This window comes from Muscardinus avellanarius (assembly GCF_963383645.1).
Source record: "Muscardinus avellanarius genome assembly, chromosome: 13".
In the NCBI taxonomy this organism is placed as follows: domain Eukaryota; kingdom Metazoa; phylum Chordata; class Mammalia; order Rodentia; family Gliridae; genus Muscardinus; species Muscardinus avellanarius.
This window is the reverse complement of record NC_137799.1, coordinates 58227034-58247579: the sequence shown is the minus strand read 5'-3', so window position 1 is coordinate 58247579 and position 20546 is coordinate 58227034. Positions and strand designations below refer to the sequence as shown.

At 35.2% G+C, this 20546-nt stretch overlaps 1 protein-coding gene across 4 annotated transcripts in view; it reads right to left on the bottom strand.

The window, feature by feature from the left end:
- Window positions 1-4635: 4635 nt before the first annotated feature.
- The window catches only part of PSIP1 (PC4 and SRSF1 interacting protein 1), a gene marked incomplete at both ends in the record, with an annotated part of 42678 nt that continues 26767 nt past the window's right edge, over window positions 4636-20546 (bottom strand). The window contains 10 exons of one of the 4 annotated variants that reach the window (XM_080708728.1): window positions 4636-4696; window positions 6475-6586; window positions 8095-8308; window positions 8426-8527; window positions 8710-8780; window positions 9364-9419; window positions 12303-12421; window positions 13224-13452; window positions 18553-18628; window positions 19654-19750. In XM_080708728.1, the coding sequence (XP_080564854.1) occupies window positions 4636-4696; window positions 6475-6586; window positions 8095-8308; window positions 8426-8527; window positions 8710-8780; window positions 9364-9419; window positions 12303-12421; window positions 13224-13452; window positions 18553-18628; window positions 19654-19750 (1137 nt within the window). Of the gene's footprint in view, window positions 4697-6474; window positions 6587-8094; window positions 8309-8425; window positions 8528-8709; window positions 8781-9363; window positions 9420-10827; window positions 10907-10936; window positions 10962-12302; window positions 12422-13223; window positions 13453-18552; window positions 18629-19653; window positions 19751-20546 lie in introns of those variants that run through there. The other 3 variants (XM_080708729.1, XM_080708730.1, XM_080708731.1) reach the window with 3 other exon arrangements.

The window sequence follows — 20546 nt, the reverse complement described above, 5'->3', positions numbered from 1 at the left end:
CTTAGTGAGACCCTGTTTCCAAATGAAATAGGGTGAGGGTATAGCTCAGAAGTAGAATGCCCCTGGGTTCAATCTCCAATACCAAACACATCAAGAATGAAGGTAGAGAAGAAAAAAGGAAGAAAAATGAAAGGAAGGAAATAATAGCTGATTTATATATTATGAGGTAGATGTAGAAAAATCAAGATCTAATGGATTTCTAGTTACAGCTTACATATAGGGGCAATACTACTATGGAGTATATGACAGTATTCTCAAAAAGACAAAGGAAATAGTTTTCTGTCCTGCTTTCTCCATTCCTCTACTTCTCTATTCTAGTTACACATCCTCTCCTTGAAAGGCAACTTTTTGAGATAGTGTCTCACTCTGTTGCAGTTTGGGTTAGTTAGAACTCATGATCCTCCAACCTCAGCCTCCCAAGTAGCTGGGATAAATTTTTACTTTTGCAACACTAGGGATTGAACCTATGGCCTTGCACATGCTAAGTTCTGTACTGATGAACTATGTTCCCAGCCTGAAACTTTTTATCTTTAATAAATTATGCCATCAAAATATTTTCTGGAAAATGAGTGAATATTTTCTGGAAAATGAGTATAGTATTTGACAAATACTATAAAATATTTTAAATATTTAAGTTTTACTTTTTTCTCTTCTAGATTATATTTAAATCAACTGATTTGCACATTTCTCTGGATGGCTAGAAGATATTTACCACATGAATAAAAAACTGGCGAAGCCTGTCAGCCTGTTTAAAAGATTGACATTGAAGTTTCCTAGACTTATGCCACATACCTATTATTAAGTCATTTGACCTGGAAATGGCGTATACCTGCTTCTGGTATGTCTAGGGGTGTTGTCATTCTCTGATTCAGTCATAGAGGATCAGCAGAGAACTAAGTGGTCCCTCCATGGCTGCCTCCTGTTGTACCTAAATTTTTACTTTCCTCGTGGTACTAATAACATCAAAGGGATAGAAAATTCTGCCAGGAAGAATAAATGAAGCTCTACCTAATTCTCAAAAGTCTACAAGTAAAAATTATTTTCCCCTTACTGCTTTATAGGACTTGTATTAATATGCAAGGGTCCATTTACTTTGATTCATTTTCATTTCATACTCACAACCACAAATTCCAGAAAGTTATTGTCATAATGCATTACTTCATGTATGATGCCATTCAGTTCATATTAGTAAAAAAAAAAAAAAAAGTATCAGTTAAAACATTACGAGAATTCTTACTTTATCATTTGAGAATGTTATTCTGCTAATACTTCATGATTTTTTTTTTCCCACCAAAAATGTAGATATTTTTCTGTTATTCTTTTCTGGTAAAACAGGAAAACCTAGTCAGGTAACCAATATGTAATTAGATATGGGTATCCCAGCAAATTTAAGTCAAAATTCCTAATTTCATATATTTTAGAACTGTAAAGTGCCTGTTCCTTTATGCCTTTCAAACTATTAAAACACACATTGACTATTAAATTTCATGTATCATTTTGTCTAGTGAAGACAAATGTGGAAGTATTGCCATGAACTTATCAATGAACATTCTCTAGTTAGAAATTTTAAGGTTTTTTGTGTGTTTATGTGTGTGTGGTATTAAGGATTGAACCCAGGGGCATCCTAAACCCCCAAGTTTTACACCCCAGTCCTATTTTTTTTTTTTATTCTTTACTTGGAAACAGGGCCTCACTAAGTAGCTGGGGCTTTCCAAGAAATCCTGGATCCTCCTGTTTAAGTCTCCTAAGTACTGGGATTACAAACATGTACCACCATGCCCGGCTTAGAAACTAAGTTTTGATAAAATAATGGAGGTATACATATATAGAAAAGTATAACTTGCCTTAAACATTTTTCTCAGGTTTCAGAATTTTTTAAGTATAATTAGACATTGCAATTTTACTAGAGGCACAGTCATCTCCACCATTACTTGTGTTGGGAGAATTAGAAAACACAAAAATACATATTTTTCTGCCTGTTAATATATGGTTTCTTCATTTCTTAACTGTTTAAAGATGTTTGCTATTTCTGATACTCCATTGTCTGACCAGTGGGACAAAACTTATTAGCAAAGCCCTCACAGAGCTGTAAGAATTCGCTCTTGTTGCAGGATTAGATGCCAGACATCATCTTGACCTGACATCTTTAACCAGGTGAGTTGGTGTGAGTAGGAACATTTTTAGTATACATCACTGTAAAGCAAAAACTGGGTAAAATCTGTCAAACTATTCAAATTCATTAGATGTAATAGCAATTATAAAGAGGCTTAAGACACTCTGGTCAAATTGTTGATGTTCTCTGATATAGGTCCAAGAGCTGGAATTTCTCCATGCAGCAGAGAAAACTTTTGGTAATCAGTTCTTACTTACTCTTTCAAAATTTTTTTTCCAATGATCAAAAAGCACAAAAAAAGATATTGTTCATACACATTTTTTTTTTTTTTTTTTTTTTTGTGGGTCTGGGGATGGAACCCAGGGGCATTTGACCTCTGAGCTACAGCTCTGCCCTATTTTTTATTCTTTATTTTGAAACCAGGTCTCACTGAGTTGCAGAGGGCCTCACTAAGTAGCTGAGGCTGTCCACGAACCGTGATCCTCCACGTCTCAGCCTCCCGAATGCTGGGATTACAAGCTTGCGCCACCACACCTGTCATACACGTGAATTTTATACTCTCTTTTTGGCTATCTCATTTGAAATTAGTTCTTAATCATTTGTTTGGTTATGGAGTTTTAACAAATACAACAATTTAAATTGAGTCAGTGCTCCTTAAAGTTCTTGATAATTATTCATAAAAGTTTGAGTTTTGGGAATGATAGTTATCTGTGAATCAGCCTATGACTAAGAATTTCAAGATCAAAAAGGAGGCACATGTGCTTTAAGAGAACATACATCGCTGTTTAGAGCACGGTCAACCTATGCAAACAAATTATAATGCTGTTAATGTCTCTTTAAGCTGAATGTGACTTCTTGATAAAACTATAGATGAGTTGGGTTATGGGAAAAACAAGAGTAAACAAAAATAATTTTTGTCATCGTGAGTTATATTAGTTAACCCCACATCCCCATACAGTATTACCTCAATAACTAGGTAACAAACCCAAGATGCATTCATTCACTCACTCTTTTAAAACGGCAAAGAAGTAATTTACTAGTAGAGTTTGATAGAAAATTCTTTAATCAAAACATGTTTACATTGACACTTATGGCTTAACTAGAACAAATCGGTCCAAGTTAAAACTGTATTAAGGACAAAACAGTTGACTGGTATATATAATGTAATAGCAGAGTTCCATCAAAACAGTGGGTCTTAGCTACATTGTAAGACCTCTCAAAGCAGAAATCCAATTGCAATCAAAATTTTCTGTATAGGTGAAAATTATGAGAGGTCAAAATATACAATGCATGTCACACACAAACAGTGGCATTAAGTAGTTTTTCCATATTCAGTTTCAAAGCACATCTTTCTACCAACTGACCTAATATTTGAAATATTTTAGAAATGCTATTCTTTAGTCAGAAGACCCTTAAATTTTGTGTTAATGTTGGTTCACCCTGATGTAGCCCATATACCTAAAAATACAGACCATCAAAGTATTACCTTGTAACAATATCTCTACTTTTTGTAATCCTGTTATATGTATGCTAGAAATGAAAATACAAATTCCCTTCTATATAGTCACATTTTCAAATAGGTTAGTTTCTTTATATAGCATTTATTTATATTTATCACATAAGCATCATGGATTGATTTTCTTCCCCAATTAAAAAAATACTTTGTGATTTCCTAAATGAGTGTGACTTTTAAGACAATTCCCAAAAATAAACATTTAGTTTTTAATTACTAGTGCCTATAAAGGATCTTAGATGGCTGAACCCTAACATCAGATTCATCCCTATAGATAGCCAGTCTGTTCTTTGTAGGGAAGTTATGTGCCTTCACTAAGTTCCCAGCCACAAAACTAAATTACCTTCAGAAGTTAACATGAGTTTTGTACCTTGTGGAACTATCAGTTCAATCTAGGTTAGGTATCTAGTTGGTGTACAAAAAGGCATTCAGATAATATATTGTTATAAAGAAGCAGGATAAGGTAGCACAGTATACACTGAGATCAAAATTAACCTTTTGATAAAAAGAAGGGAGTGAGTATTTGTATAGAAGTAACATTTTGTCAACCATAAAAATGCTCAACTTCTAAGAAACCCACAGTGAAAAGACAGCCTGGTAAATCCAAGATTTGTAAAAACTATGCACAAAACCCACAGTATTTGGGAAAAAAGGAAAGATTTATACAAGTAGCAGTCTTAAAAATGTAACTTTGTTTTCTACCAATTACACATTAACATATACACACTAGTTGAAAATATGCTACAACCATGTCTGGAAAAGCAGCTTAACATTTTCTAAGTGGATTTCCCCCACATTTACTGTATAATGTAGCTGTTAATACTGCACAAGTACAATTAGCAATGTTCATTTACTTTTAAACAAAGATAAAGGGATTGTCTCCCTCAAAACATGTTTTAAACATCAAAACCTATGCTTATAAAAATTTAAAACTTTCAGCAATCTAAATATTTCAAATGAAAACCATTACAAACTTCTCAAATATTCTTTATATTCCAGATATATCAAGCTAGTTATCTAGTGTAGATTCCTTCAGAGTTATTTCAGTCTCTCTCTCTTCACCAGATGGCCTAAAGAAAAAGGGGGAAAGAAAGGTGTGACAATGGAGATTAGGGTTTTCTCCTAGTAAAAGAAGGCATTCAATCTGCATTTTTTTTTCTTGTAGTATTGGGGATTGGCATTCTACCTCCAACCTACACCCCCAGCCCTAATTTTTATTCTTTATTTTGAAATATGGTCTCTTAAGTTACAGAGGGCCTAAGTTTATGCATTACATTTTTAAATCATGAAAAGATGAAAAACCTAAATTTTATTTTGCCAGGATATAGTAATATGCAAATGAAGCAAAATTAACTGTGCGTGCTGTGCTGGAAATTGAACCCAAAGGCATTTTACCTCTGATTGCTGAAAGCTTCACTAAATTGCCAAGCCTGGCCTTGAACCTGTAATCCTCCTGTCTCAGCCTGGGATTATAGGTATGTACCACCATGCCAAGGCCCTTCCTAGCTTTAAACTGCATTTTCTTTAAAGATTGTGACAATTTTATTATCTGTGACCAACATATCAGAAAACCCTAATAAAAAAAGTGGATATACACAAACAAGCATTTCTTAATTTTAGAATTAGAAGGGAAGCTTAATTCTAAGACCTCCAAAATGTGCAAATTAAAAGATTGGGACACCGGGCATGGTAGTAATCCCAGTATTTGGGAGACTGAAACAGGAGGATTGCGCAGGTTCCATATGATCTCAGCAACTTAGTGAGACCTTGTTTCCAAATAAAATATAAATTAGGTCTGGGAGTGTAGCCCAGCGGTAGAGGGCCCCTTGGTTCCATCCTAGTACCCCCCGCCCCAAAGAAAACAATTCCATAGCTATCTTAGCATGGGATTACAGTAAAAAAATATATACATACATACATACACACACATAAATATATATATATATATATGATTCTCCAAAACATTTCTTTTCTTGGTGGTGCTGGGAATTGGACCTTAGGGGCATTCTATCTCAGCTTCACACCCCAGTTTGATTTTTTATTCTTTATTTTGAAACAGGGTCTCACTAAGTTGCAGAGGACCTAAGTTGTTGAGGCTGGCTGTGAACCCGGATCCTCCTATCTTACCCTCCCAAAGTATTGGGATTACAAGCGTGCACCACCATGCCCAGCTTGCATCAAATTTTTAATGTGTTATTTTTCCACAATGAAAGTGAGTCATTAACAGTGACTATGGATACAGCTCAATGATAAAGCACTTGCTTATAAATAAAAAAGAGATCTCCAATACTGCTCCTCTCCCCAAAAAAGACAAACAGTACATAAGAGAAGTTCAGGGGAAAATAGTTACTTTTTAAATGAGTTCCAACCTAGATCCATTTTCCTGACAAGCTAATTGTAAATGGACTTTATTCTTTTGCCTTTTAGGATGTTTCAGTTCTAGGAGCTGAACCCAGGACATTTAGTATGAATTCTACCAGTGAGGTACACTTCCAGAACTTCTTGCCTTTCTGCACTGCAAATTCCATACTGAATTCAGGAATATAGTGATTAGAATATAACTCACTAAAGGTATAGCTCAGTGTATACAGGAGACCCTGGGCTCTAACCACAATATGGGAATGGGGGAATGACCTGGGAATAGTACTGTGGTCAAAAGTTTGGGTAAGAAAAACATCCTTGATATAGGGACCTCTGAGTGTGTGTACCTGAAGTCCCAGCTACTCCAGGGGTTGAGGCAGGAGGTTTAAAGCCCAGGAGTTCCAAGGCCAGCTGGAACTCAGCAAAAACCCATTTAAAAAAAAGAAAAAAAAAGAATACACAAAGACCTATCAAAACATGCTCTCACTTTTTCTTACTGTTGGCCTCATGGTTGTCTTTGCTTTCTTCATTGCTATCTCCATTGTGCTGTGGCTGATTGTTGTCTTGAGCATCAGATCCTCCATTTAGAGTCTTTGAACCTTGAAAAGGTTTCCAACGGGAAAAAAATTGTTATAACAAAATACTTCAGATGTCCTCTGCAGATTCAAAACCTTTTATTTGAAATTGCACTGTAATTTAATCCTCCCATGAATTTTAGGATAAGATTTTGATGCTATTTCAGAGAACAGGAATACTTATTAAAAAGCTGTACTGTCAACATTAACAAAGTCCTTTGTGTAGCTAAGGCACAGCAAGAAGCAGTTACTTCATATTGTTTTTCTGTTAGCAAAATTACAGGGTAGTACAACATTTTAACACATAACATTCTAGTTCTTAGCGAAAAATGTGAAACAAATTCAGTATTTATCAGTACAGGTCATCTTAGAACAAAGTGTTCCAAGTAGTACTTCCTAATTAAGAAGATTTTGTGTCTAATAAGTAAACCATTTTTCTTGTAAACCTCTTTAAAGATACCTACCATTCCCTAATAAATTTTTTTAAAAACCCAGCTGCTTTTGAAATGTTGGTTTTTACCTTCAAAGCTGTCAGTTAAGATATTCACTAAAATGGAATTAGGGGTACTGATAAAAGTACTACAATTCTGTTTAGAGTCCTTCATAAATACATTCTAAAGGTAACTTTATATAATGCTCTTTCTTTGCATGAAACAAAAGTTGTGTATATTGAAATGTATGCCAACATTTTATCCACCCATGTGAATATGATGGTTTGACATGACTATCTTTCCTGATTCTGCATTTACATGCTACTTATGAGCAGTCACTTTCTTATACTAAAAGACAGATAAGCATGTGAAATACTAGAAAACATGGCATATCAGAAATTAATCAGCACAATGACCTAAACCAGAACAACCGTAATAGGCTATAAACAGCAACAAGCATCCACTTGTGATGCTGCATTTTGATTAAGCGGTTATATATTATACACTGGCTGGTGTTTTCTTTTGGTAAGAAACATCAGAAGCAACTGGACTAGGGATGGGCCTTCTAGGGATGAGGAACAATTCTGCTGGATGGCTATTTTGTTCTTGTTTTTGGTGCTGGGGATTGAACCCCAAGGGTGTTCTTTTTATTTTGAAACAAAGTTGTTGAGGGCTTGCTAAATAGCTGAAACTGGCTTCAAGACTGCAATCCTGTCACAGCCTTTCAAGCACTGGGATTACAGGTGTGTGCCACCATGCATGGCTTATTAGATGGCTTTTAAAAATATTTATTCCAGGGGTGGGATATAGCTCAGTGGCAAAGCACCTGCTTTGCAGGTGCGGTGCTCTGGGTTCGATCCCCTGTTCCAAACACAAATGATCCCCTTTAAAAATACTTATTCCAGAGTCATTTGCCTCATTACTAATGGTTTTTGTGTTAGAAATCTGACCTGTCTACAATCCAGTCACACATCTTTGCCATGTCGTCTGAGACACTTTCTCTGCAGTATGAACATCTTCATTGTCACTATTACCGGGATCACCATGATTCCGAACCACTTTGACTATTTCAAAGTCAGTGAATGCAATGGAGCTACATACCTGCTTGTTCCTTTTCTAGCTTTTTGTTCGGCCCTTTTTTCCCTTGATCTTTGGTTTTATTTGCTTCCTCATGCTGTCTTTGTTCAGCAAGAGATTTATTCAGCACTTGTGTGATGACAGAATCTCCTTCACCAACTAAAAACATGTTCTTAAACTTGTTGTACAACATTGTAGACTTTTCCATGATAACTTGACTAACTTTGAATCGTCGTATCTGAGAAAAAATATATATGTTCGTTCATATTTGTGTCCCTGTTTTATTTATTCTTTATTTTTTAGTGAAAAGGTAATGAGAAATTTTCAAAAGTCTACATGACTTGAAATGACTTACTTTTTTCAGGGTTGTAATCATCTCTGTGTGTTTCTGAGCTTGTTGCATTGTGACCTGAAGTGAAGCAAGTTCATCCAAGGCCTCAATGCATCTGTTCACATCCTTCATGACAAAACAGTAATTTCATAACTATTAATTATCACAGCATATGCAATCTCTTCTGAAGAATTTTAAAAAAATATCTAGATTACAAGTATTTTCTTAAATTTACGTATTTATAAAGTAATATATAAGAAAATAAGCTATAAAAGCAGCACTAAATTTTAAATGAGATGAACACTTACAAGATTATCAATTTTGAGTGAATTTTTTATTTCAGCATGTATCCTTTGAAGTCGAGAATCCATTGATGTTTCTATAAATTAAATGTGGAAGAAAGTAAATTTTTCCAAAATCAGTATTTCTGCATAATTTAAGTGAAGTATAATGGAAAAAAAGTTATTAAAAAAAAGGTTCTCAGTATCTTTACTAAGAAATTCATAGATGAATAGTAGCTTAAGTTACCTGATTTTTTTTAACATGTTGTTTAGGAAAGTACCTTGTATATAAAAGCACAAAATTAACGTTTAGCATTTTTTCCAAAATAGTCTGTGTCCAGTAATGAACTTCTCTATACAACAGTCCTAAAACACCTGCTTTTTTTACCTTACATGTTTAACAGGAAAGGATTTGTCACAAATCAGTGTCCAGCTTTTGGCAAGATTACAAATACCTGACATATCAACCAGTAATGAGCATTAAAATATAAAAATAATTTTTGGAAAGTTCACCTGATCATCCATAAAATATAATGCAATTTATATAGAATCTATTAGGAATTTTAAAAGTATATTTGCAGGATATGAGGGCATGAGAGTCAATCTAAGGCAAATTATGAAAAATTATCTTATAACTTTCAATGTAGAAATTTATATATTTTAAAAAGTGAAATAACTAACCTCGCTTCTTCTCCACTTTCTTAACTTCTGGCTTCTTGCCTTCATCTTTATTCTGCCTATCAAATGTTAACACAAATATTTCAAAACATTGAAACTTTGTTACCAAAAGCTCATATTCCCTTATGTAAAAGTATTTTCCTTAAAATAAGTTAAAAGCCTAGACCACAATGAATTGTCTGTTTTTTAGAACTATGTAGAAGCTCTATAGCATTAGTGTGTGTGTGTGTGTGTACATATATATATATGAAAAAACTCAAAATCATGCTAAATTAAATAATCTAATTTTTTAGTGGTAATCACAAAATTATTTTGAAGCTGTCACAGTGAAATTTTCTTTCCCACATCAAACAATGTGTTGTCAAAAGCCCAATTTCAAATCAATGGACAAACAAGCTGTAATAGGAAGAGAATACCTATAATTATTTTTAAAAGAAGCTTGTCAGAATGGACCAACTTAATTATTCCCCACATATCCGAAGTATAATTTAAGGGGTTTGACGTTAGCTTCATGATTAAATAGACTGTTTTAAGATGATACCTATAATACTTTAAAATTGGGGAGGCCAAATATATCAAGTTAAATGATAACCACTAATATATACATACCATTTCACAAATGAAAAGGTATTGTTTTATTATGAATCACAAAAATAACCATTTAAAATTGAAATCTTTTTTAATTAATTATTTTTGTTTTTTGGTGGTACTGCAATTCCTAGAAGCCCTTCTACCTCCGGGCTACACTCCCATACCTATTTTATACTTTTTTTTTTTTTTTTTTTGGAAACAGGGTCTCAAGCCAGCACAGCTGGCTTCGAACCTTCGAACCTGCGCGATCCTCCTGTCTCCACCTCCCAAGCATGGGGATTACAAACGTGCGCCACCACGCCTGGCTAAAATTGAAATCTTAATTTCTAGAACCTTGGCATGGAGTTCAGGCCATATTATAAACCAATTAAAATAGACAAGAACAAAAAATATCTAAAAATCCGATTTTTTTAAAAAAACTTTATTTTAAAATTTTGGTTACAGTTTCATTTTTTCTTAACAAGTCTACTACTGTATCTCTCAGGATTAAAAAAAAAAAACAATTAAGATTCTAAAGGATTTAACAACAGAAGAATGTCAAGGGAAGGGTGCAAATGCCCCATTCTTAGGAGTGTAGTAGCTATTCCAGTTAATACCTAAGCTTTCAAACAAAATGAATTTTATATTTTCTAAATAAAATAATGTACAACCACCATCTTCATTTAGGCTTGTTATAACTTTCAAACACAAAGCTTCATTTTTAAGCTTGGTAAAAAAAAAAAAAACTTAACAGGAATGATGGCCGACTTTAGTATGTAGTGTGTACCTTACAGGAAATATTGTTAACAATCATAACACAGTAATAATGCCATTAATAATGAAGTCCTCAATTTAGAATCTGGAACATTCTTCCATCAAGGGGGGGGAGGGGGTAATTCAGTCCAATGAGTCTGTCTCAAGATCTTCATCTCTTGTTTGCTCCACTTGTATTCTCTTTTCAGTAACTGGATTAATGCTTTGAGCCCAAAATGAGATATATTTTTTATTACTGTAGATTACATGTTGTTTGGCTGGGAATACAATACAATAAACTTTATTTTGCATAATGCATTTCATACAAGTTGCATCTGAAATGCTTTACAGAGCAAAACTGTCCAAGTACAAAGTTTTGTAATAACAGGAGAAGGAAAGAAAACACAAATATTAGAATTTGAGAAGGTTACATTGGAGGACATTCAAAAGAAAATGAAATACATAAAGATAACTTTGAGATACTGAAGAAGGGTTGGGCTAGATTTACTAGGCACAACTAACTTTATATCTTAATTTTGGAAGCACAATAAAGTTAAAGCAACAAACAGTCCAACAACTTTTCAGTGAGAAGATAGAAAAGGATAGGTAACAGAATATTTACAGAAGTATTAAGTCTAGCACTCGGAGTACTGAGCTTTAGATCAATTTTTAAATTACTCCCTCAAAAGGCTAAAACTGTTTATATATCCTCCAAACAGCTAAGAGGCAAATGCTGTACTTAAAAATATTTATAGCTTATGAATGCATTATATTAGGAAAAACAAGATTATTCAAGAATTGTTGAGTTTCACGGCTTATCATTAACTGTTTTAGTGATCTATTCCACGTTTTTAAAATTACCTCCTCACTAATAACAACAAAAACAACCAACAAAAGTTCAGAGTGCAAAATGTTTCACAAGGAAAGAAAAGTGTTTCAGAGAAAGAACTCAGAAGTAACAGTCTAAAGAACTAGGAAAACAGATTAAATAAAGCCATGAAGTATAGTCACCACTCTTATGATTTTTGTCTATTATTAAAAAATTATTTTATATAATAAAGAGGAAAGAAATTCCCCATGGGAGGTATGTACTTCCTCCAAGGATCAGAACTTAAGGGAAAACAGATTTGAGCTTGATTTATATTGTACACATCACATGTAAACCCTGCCAGGCCCTGGATTTATTTTCACTGGCTTTCTGGGTTTCCAACTGTGCTTTTGTTATTTTTGTTGGTCTTTAGGGTAAGGCCTGCTGGTGGTGTAATAAGAATAATTCCTGCATTCTTTCTCTACCAATAGATTATCACCACTCTTTATATTTAGTATATCACACAAACAACTGAAGATGAATACAGTTTCTGCAAAGTCACTAACAGTTTAAAAAACTATCTACACTTTCAGTTTAAATAGTATTCACAGGATGATTGCCCCGGTGGACGACATCCTCTTGCTCATAAATAATGAACCCTGAATGTGATCATCGTTATATACGGAAGATTCTTCTAACATAATGGGGAAAGTTACTTCAAAAGGCTTCATGAAATGAAAGTCTACTGTTAAAAAATTTCATGCTAGTCTTAAAACAAGAACCAAAAATTTAGAAGAAAAAAAATACTTACTGCTCAGTTTCCATCTGCTCCTCTTGCTTGCGTTTTCGATCTGCTGCTTCTTTCTCATGCTGGCCTTTCAGCATATTCCTCCTGTGAGCAGTCTGAAAGTTTCTTCCACCCTTTCTCTTCTGTTTTATTTGAGAATTAGGATGGATTTAATTAACTATTAAGTCAGTAACTAGTGACTAACAAAATCTTGGAAGGAAAAAAAGCAAGTGTTTAAGACACACGTGCTTTAATTAGTATTTTTAAAAACACAACTCTGAGTATCTCTGCTCTGCAAACTTGATTTTCCTTTATGATTATGGATTAACACTCCACTTCCTGCCCTGCTGTAGGAGTAGTCTACGGTTAAAGCACGCTAGGCTATTTGTCTCTAAACAGTGATTTCAATGCGAGTACTGACAAACACTATTCAACCTATTAAATGTACATCATTTGGCTTCTATAAGGAATGAGGCAAAAATCAGAAAAAAAAGTATATCTCTATGGCTAAACACAAAATCTATCTTTCTACACAAAAGGACAGTTTTAATAACTTTCCCAAACAAGATTTAATGGCATTCAAATAGTTACATATCAAACATAAAATATATAACAGGCATGAGTTTTATTAGGGTGGATCTATATAGATGTACTTTTTAACATGTGTCTTCATTGGTCACAGCCAACTTAGCTATCTCCTACCTTTTTTAGATAGGTGAGGTTATTGGAAGTATATATTTAATTTTGAGATAATTCTGAGAAGATAAATTCTAAATAGAAAATAAAATTTCAAATATGCTTTTTAATGTAGTTAATGGAAATCTATTCAGAAACAAAAAAGTCCAGGTGAACGTTCAGAAAAGCATTCAGAACTTATGAGGTAAAGATTAAGAACTACATTAAAAATTTAAGCGGAATATTTTATAGGATATGTAAACTTTCTACCTTTTCACCTTCTTGATCATCTCCTTCTTCTTCAGAATCAGAGGTTGATGTAACCCCTGGTTTAGCAATATTCTTCCTTTTTGATTCAGCTTCTTTCTTTCCCTCTTTTTTGTCTGGCTCTTTTCTGGGTTTGTCTTCTTCTTTCTGGCCCTCTTCATCCTTTTTAAACTGCTTTTTAGGTTGCTTTTCCTCTTGTCCCTTTTTCTTACTTTTGTCTTCTTCAATAATCCTATTTTAGAGAATGCAATAATGGGAAAATGAGTTTATTATTTATCACTATTTGTCACTCTTCTGTATTCTTTAAGTATTTAGGTGTGATGGCACATGTCTATAATCCTAGCTACTGGGAGGCTAAAGCGGGAGAATCACAAATTCAAGGCCAACATGCATGACTTATTAGCAAGAACCTACCACAGGGGAAAAAAAAAAAGAGGAAAGAAAAGAATAGCAACACTGCTATTTAATAGTAAATTTAAAACAAACTGAATTGTGTCTTCACTATTTTATCATAAAAGGAAAACTGCAACAAAACATTCTTTTGGTATAAATTAGAAAGCAGAGAAATCAAGTGGAATTAGGTTAATTCAAAAGTGCTTTCCACCAGTTTTCCAAGTTTCTTTTAATGTAATAATGTAATTTATTTGTTCAGAATTTTTCTCTTTTTATTTTTTTTATGGGTCTGGGCATGGAACCCAGGGGCATTTTACCTCCGAGCTATACCCCCTGCCCTATTTTTGACTATATTTTGAAACAGGGTCTCACTGAGTTGCAAAGGGCCCTCACTAAGTAGCTGAGGCTGTCCATGAACTGCGATCCTCCTGTCTCAGCTTCCCGAATGCTGGGATTACAAGCATGCGCCACCACATCCAGCGTCTTTTTCTTTTTTGGTATGTGTGTGGGGTCCTGGAGATTGAACCCAGAAGCACTCAACCTTCAAGCTACACCCCCGGCCCTATTTTTCTATTTTATTTTTTATTTTGAAACAGGGTCTCACTAGGTTGTTGAGGCTGTGCTGGAACTTGCTATCCTCTTGTCTCAGCCACCCAAGTACTGTTACAAGCATGTGCCACCACACCTGGGTAGAAAAATAATTTGACTACTAGTCATGTGCCATGGCACAATCCTTAATTCTGAGGATAAAGCAGTATATAAAATGAAGTGTGATTGTGTGTGTGTGATTAATCCAGGGTCTTGTACATGTTAAGCACATGTTCAAGCCACACCCATAACCCCACTTACAGAACTTATATTTTACATATTTATAAAAATAAGTTACGTCTTAAAAGTAGACATACTAAAAAAAGCAGAATTGCAGAAGTAAAATCCAATATCATTTTGAAATTCAAGAATATATTAAGTTTATAATATTAAATATATGACCAATAAAGTTTATCAGCGTTAAGCTGATTAGCAATATTAATATCAAATACTTTCCCTAAATTGTTTTGGAAGAAAATATATGCAAATACCCTCTGACCCAGCAATCTACTTTTAGCAATGTATCCTAAGACAAGAAATTTGTGTATGTATTAAACAACAGAGGACATCTGTGTATGTGCACAGTTGAAGCAATCAACCACTATACCACTGAGTTCCATCCCCAGCTCAACTGCCAATGTTTTTTAAAGCCTGTGCCCAGACATGGAATACATGGTAAAAATTATGATGCCTTTATAGTGTAGTGTCATGCAGGCTATTGTTTTAAGTAACTTTGGGCATATATTTTAAAAATCTGAGACTGGGGATGTAAGCTCAGGTGTAGAGTGTGTCCTGAATTTGATCCCAGCATTACATACAAAAAGGGGAAAAAGCATAAATTAGAGCATGGGGGCAACCAACTGTAATTCAAGAATAAAATTCTATCAGAAGGTCATAAGAAGCCAGGCATAGTGGTGCATGCTTGTAATTCCAGCATTCCAGAGGCTGAGATAGGAGGATTAGGGTTCAGGAACAGCCTCAGCTACTTATCACTCTTAACAACTCAGTGAGACCCTGTTTCAAAATAAAGAATAAAAAATAGGGCTGGGGGTGTAGCTCAGAGGCAGAATGTCCCTGGGTTCCACCCCCAGTACTGCGGGGGGCAAGGGAGAAGGTGGTCATAAGAAAAGGGATTATGCAGGCCATTATGGTGCACGCTTGTAATCCCAGTTTATAATCCCAGCATTCCAGGAGGCTGAGACCAGAGGAATGCGGACAGCCTCTGCTACTTTGTGAGGCCCTATGCAACTCAGTGAGACCCTGTTTCAAAATAAAGAATAAAAAGCAGGGCAGGGAGTGTAGCTCAGAGGTCAAATGCCCCTGGATTCCATCCCCAGACCTGCCCCCCCCCCAAAAAAATGGGGGGATTATTTTATGATATTCTTTGAACAATATCAAAGGATGCCCATTAACATAACATTGCTTGTTACAAATGAGTCTTTTCCCAATGATCCTTCTTGCCACTTTCTGTGAAATATAGGCTTGTCACCGGGCATGGTGGCATACGCTTGAAATACCCACGCTTCGGAGGTGGAGACAGGAGGATCGCACAGGTTCGAAGCCAGCCTCACTGGCTTAAGAGACCCTGTTTCCAAATAAAATATAAAATAGTTCTGGGAGTGTAGCCTGGAGGTAGAAGGGTTCCATCTCCCAGTACCACCAAAAGAAAAAAGAGAAAGATAGGCTCGTGAAAATCTTTCTTTTGCAATGCTGGGGAATCAAACCCAGGGTCTCGCTCACCCATGCTAATCAAGTGTGCCTTTTACCACTGACCTACATCACTAGCCTGGCAATTCTTTTTTTGGTAGTTCAGGGGACATGAGAAAAACTATAAGTTTCTTTAGTTTTCTAGTATATGTTAATTTAAGCAAAGACTAATACAAACATCACCTCAAATATCCCTGTGCTTTATAAGAAATATTTCTCACTTTTGTGAGTGGTCTGAGTTGGTTTCAGCTCTTCTGGGCTCTGGCCTATTGTTGCCATTTCAGGACCCACTGCAAAGAAGCAGTCAACTAACAGATGCATTTTATCTATACTCAGGGTAAAGAGTAGGAGTTTCAAAAAAGCTTATATAGTTTAAGAGTACGTCCACATATACAACCAAGGGTATCTATCACCAACACCAGGCATACATACAGTAGAAATAAATGTCATGAGCTATTTTAGGGTTATCACCTCAACAAAAATAACCACTAATGGAAAAACCTCCATCAGGAAATATGCCATCCACTCTGGAGGACAACTGGAACCCCTAGTATACTTTAAGAAATAAATTGGTTGTAGACTAGTTTACCCTACTGTGCTATACAGATCAGAACTCATTCTTCCTTTACAATTGTATTTCATGCCTGTGATCCAACTTCTCCCTCAGCAAGCACTCCCTAAATAACTTTATCTCTGTCATCCTCTCTCCTGCTCCAGCCTCTAACAACCCCCTAATCTACTTTCTACCCTAATATATTGTTATACAATGGGTAAAACTGCCAAACTAAAACTTGAAAGAAAAAAATGTATTCAATAAACTTGAGGCTTTGGGTGAAGAGGTTTCAAGGTAGAATACTGGTAGCTTGAATTATTATCACCAAGATAAACCTGACAGGGTATCCAAGAAATAGCCTCTTTTCAAGTTAAAAATACAAGATTTTCAAATCCTAATAGCCTAGGGTCAAAGATATAATCAAGGATATATCTGCGCCAGGTGTAGAAATTTAAACTGTGCTGCCTTAGTTCAGACACATGGTTCCTGGGAATTCTTTTTCAGGTAAACCTATAAACTCTCCAAGTGTCTACAAAACGATAAGCACATCTGGGAAATTTTTTATGAGACCATTATACATGAAGCTAAAATTAAATACAAGACTGGATCTTGCTATCTTGCCTGAGTGGCACAAAACTCCCAGGCTCAGCTATCCTCCTTCCTTACAGAGAGGAAGTAAAGTTATGTGCCAGTGTTCCTGGCTTATTTTTCAGAGTACTTTAACAACTAGGTTGGAGGTAAAATAAAGCTCTTTATATGTATTTTGGTTGAAAAGTTATTATTTTAGAATTAAGTGTTCCTATAAAAGCAACCAGTTCATTCAGAGCATTGTAAATCCATTCTTTATTGGTATGCCTCACTTGAGCCTTTCCCTTTGTAGAATTGATTGATTGATTGATTGATTGATTGATAATATTAGGGATTGAACCCAGGGTCTCACACATGCTAGGCAACACACTACCACTGAGCTATACCTCAACCCTTTTAATTTTATTTTCAGACAGTCTCACAAAATTATTTAACTGGCCTGTGATGTTTCAGCCTAAACCTCCAAAGTAGTTGGGATTACAGGCATGGTCTACTGTGCTAGCCCTACAAAAATCTTTAGGCAAAATAGCTACAAAAAGTTTTCCTTCTTTTGTATAAATAAATATTCCTTCTGGTGAAGTTTCTCCAGAAAAGCCAAAAAAACCCCCCAAAAAACCCCCAAAAAACCAAAAACAAACAAACACCAAAAAACAATAAAAAAACAGGATCTATATAAGGGGAAAAAGAAATATGGCAAGGGAGTAAAAAAGCACTTATTTTCTGATAAGTAATCCTTCTCAAATTGATATTACAAAAATAATTTAGGACATATTTGGAAGCCGGGAGTGGTGGCGCACACTTATAATCCCCACGCTTGGGAGGCAGAGACAGGAGGATCGCGCCAGTTCGAAGCCAGCCGCGCGCGCTGGGTTAGGAGACCCTGTTTCCAAATATAAAATGTAAAAATAGGTCTGGGAGTGTAGCCCGGAGGTAGAAGGGCTTCCAGGAACCCCAGTACCACCACCACCACCACCACCACCACCACCACCACCACCACCACCACCACCACCACACACACACACACACACACACAAACATTTGGAAGAGTAAAATGCTTGTACACATTGCTTTAAATACATTCTAAAATTCCTTCAACAAACACTTGCCCAATTTTTATGTTACAGTTTTGTGTGTGTGGTTTTGTGTGTGTGTGTGTGTGTGTTTTTTTTCCTGCAATACTGGGGATGGAACCAAGGACATTCTATTTCTGAGCAACACCCCTGGTCCCTATTTTTTATTCTTTATTTTTATTTATTTTACGGTACTGGAGGTGGGACCCAGGGGTATTCGACTTCTGAACTATACCCCCAGCCCAACGTTTTTATTCTTTATTTTGAAATAGTGTCTCACTGAGTTGCAATGGGCCATAATTTTTAGAAATATTAAAATAGTAATAAGATCCTCTAAAGAACAACAAAAAACTGGTAAAAATACAAGGCAACACAATGCTTGCTTACAGTTAAAGGTCTCATTTAGTGAATAACTAAACAATAATAAACTCACATGTCACTCTCTGAAGGACAGGGCTGTTTTACCATTTTAGGTCTTCCTCTTGGTTTTGGAATCTTGACTTCTGTAGCTTATGTGGGGGAAAAAAATCATTAACAACTAGTTCCCTTTAAAATGCAAATCGTACATGTAATGATTACAAATGATACACACCATGTAAGGATTATTATTCAGTGGCTTACTACAGATGTTTTAGAAATACCAGTCCATTGATGAAGTGACCAACAGCAAAAAAATTTAAAGATCTACAGAGTTAATGTTCAATATGTTCAAGAGGTATTAAAACATTTTTAACAGTATGTCACAAAATTTAACTTTAGAAAGTACCAAAGTACCATATTCAGTATTCATATATGTATCATAATAATATATAAACATTTATACACATTTTGGGAGTTTCTATCTGAATTCATCAAGTTTTCTAACTCCATTATTTTTATCCATTTTAAGTATTAAATTCTAAAATATTGTATAAGTAAACCCTCCATTCTTTTTCCCCCCTGGGTATTATTTATTCATCTCAAACCTTTTCAGTTTAAGAATCCTATTATGATGCATTCAAAAAATTGGCTGTATTTTTGTTAATTTTTTTAAAATTTATAATAGAAGGTCCTTCCCAGTAAACTTCCAATTTGCCAAATTAAAAGGTGAAATAAGCCCACAACTCATGGTAGTTTTAATCACAACAGACTTACTTAATGGGGATAAAGCAAAGTGGAAAAAATTCTATCAAACTTTAAAGATTTCATCACAAACCAAAAGCCATTTTTTAAACTGTCTTTGGACTGATATGCTGCAGCACAGTTTTGCGCTCCATAAGGAAAATTCTGTCAAACACAGACTGAATATACAATGGTGGTCCCTTATATGGCCTATACAGAGCCATCTAAGTTTGTATAAAGTATCATCTGTGATGTCCACACAACAAAACTACCCAATGATAAATTTCTCAGACCCTATCTGTATCCCTTGCATTAAGAAATACATGGATATAATCAATTGCTTATTCACTTCATTCCAAAACTTGAGGTAGCAATACTTTAATGGATTGGAGTATTAATCACAAGCCAAACATTTAAACATTAACAATCCTACCTGCAGGTCGTCCTCTTTTAGGACTCACTTTTAGATTAACAGATGCTGTTGCTGTTGTCACTACTCCTGCCTCCTCGGTTTCTACTTGTTTTTCTGCCTGAATCACAAAGATTTAATTAACTTATTTAGCAAATAATACATACTTGAAGGTTCATTCAATGGCAAAAATGCCAATCTTTGATAACAGGAGTCAAATAGAAGCATAATGTCTGTATGATCTGGTTTTGAATAAAAGTCATCAAAGAAACATCCTTAAACTATGCTTATTGCTTCATAGCAAGCAAATCTTTTTGAAAAAAGTTCATCTTTAAAAATTCTTTTGAGCCGGGCGTGGTGGCGCACGCTTGTAATCCCAGCATTCGGGAGGCTGAGACCGGAGGATCGCGGTTCGTGGACAGCCTCAGCTACTTAGTGAGGCCCTCTGCAACTCAGTGAGACCCGGTTTCAAAATAAAGAATAAAAAATAGGGCAGGGGGTGTAGCTCGGAAGTCAAGTGCCCCTGGGTTCCATCCCCAGACCCGGAAAAAAAAAAAAAAAATTCTTTTGAAAAAAATCATCTTTAAAAATTTGTAAAATTAAAGCAAATAGTCTTGACATAATATGGGAACCAAAGTATAATGTGACTATGCTAAAATCACTCAGACATGCTATTTTTAACCCATTTTTTTTAAAACTAAGACTGGTATATGATGGTCTCTCCTTGGAGTTATTCTTTCCCATAGGGAGGAACCTTTGCAAACAGCCCTCTGACTGAAAGTGTCTCTAAATGGGAGTCAGTGTTATTAAGCATTACAACAAAAAAAGGTTAGGAACCACAAATAGAAAAGGAAACACAAACATGAGCAATAGTTGGTACTGATCATAATAGAAAGGGGGAGAAAAGAAAATGAAAG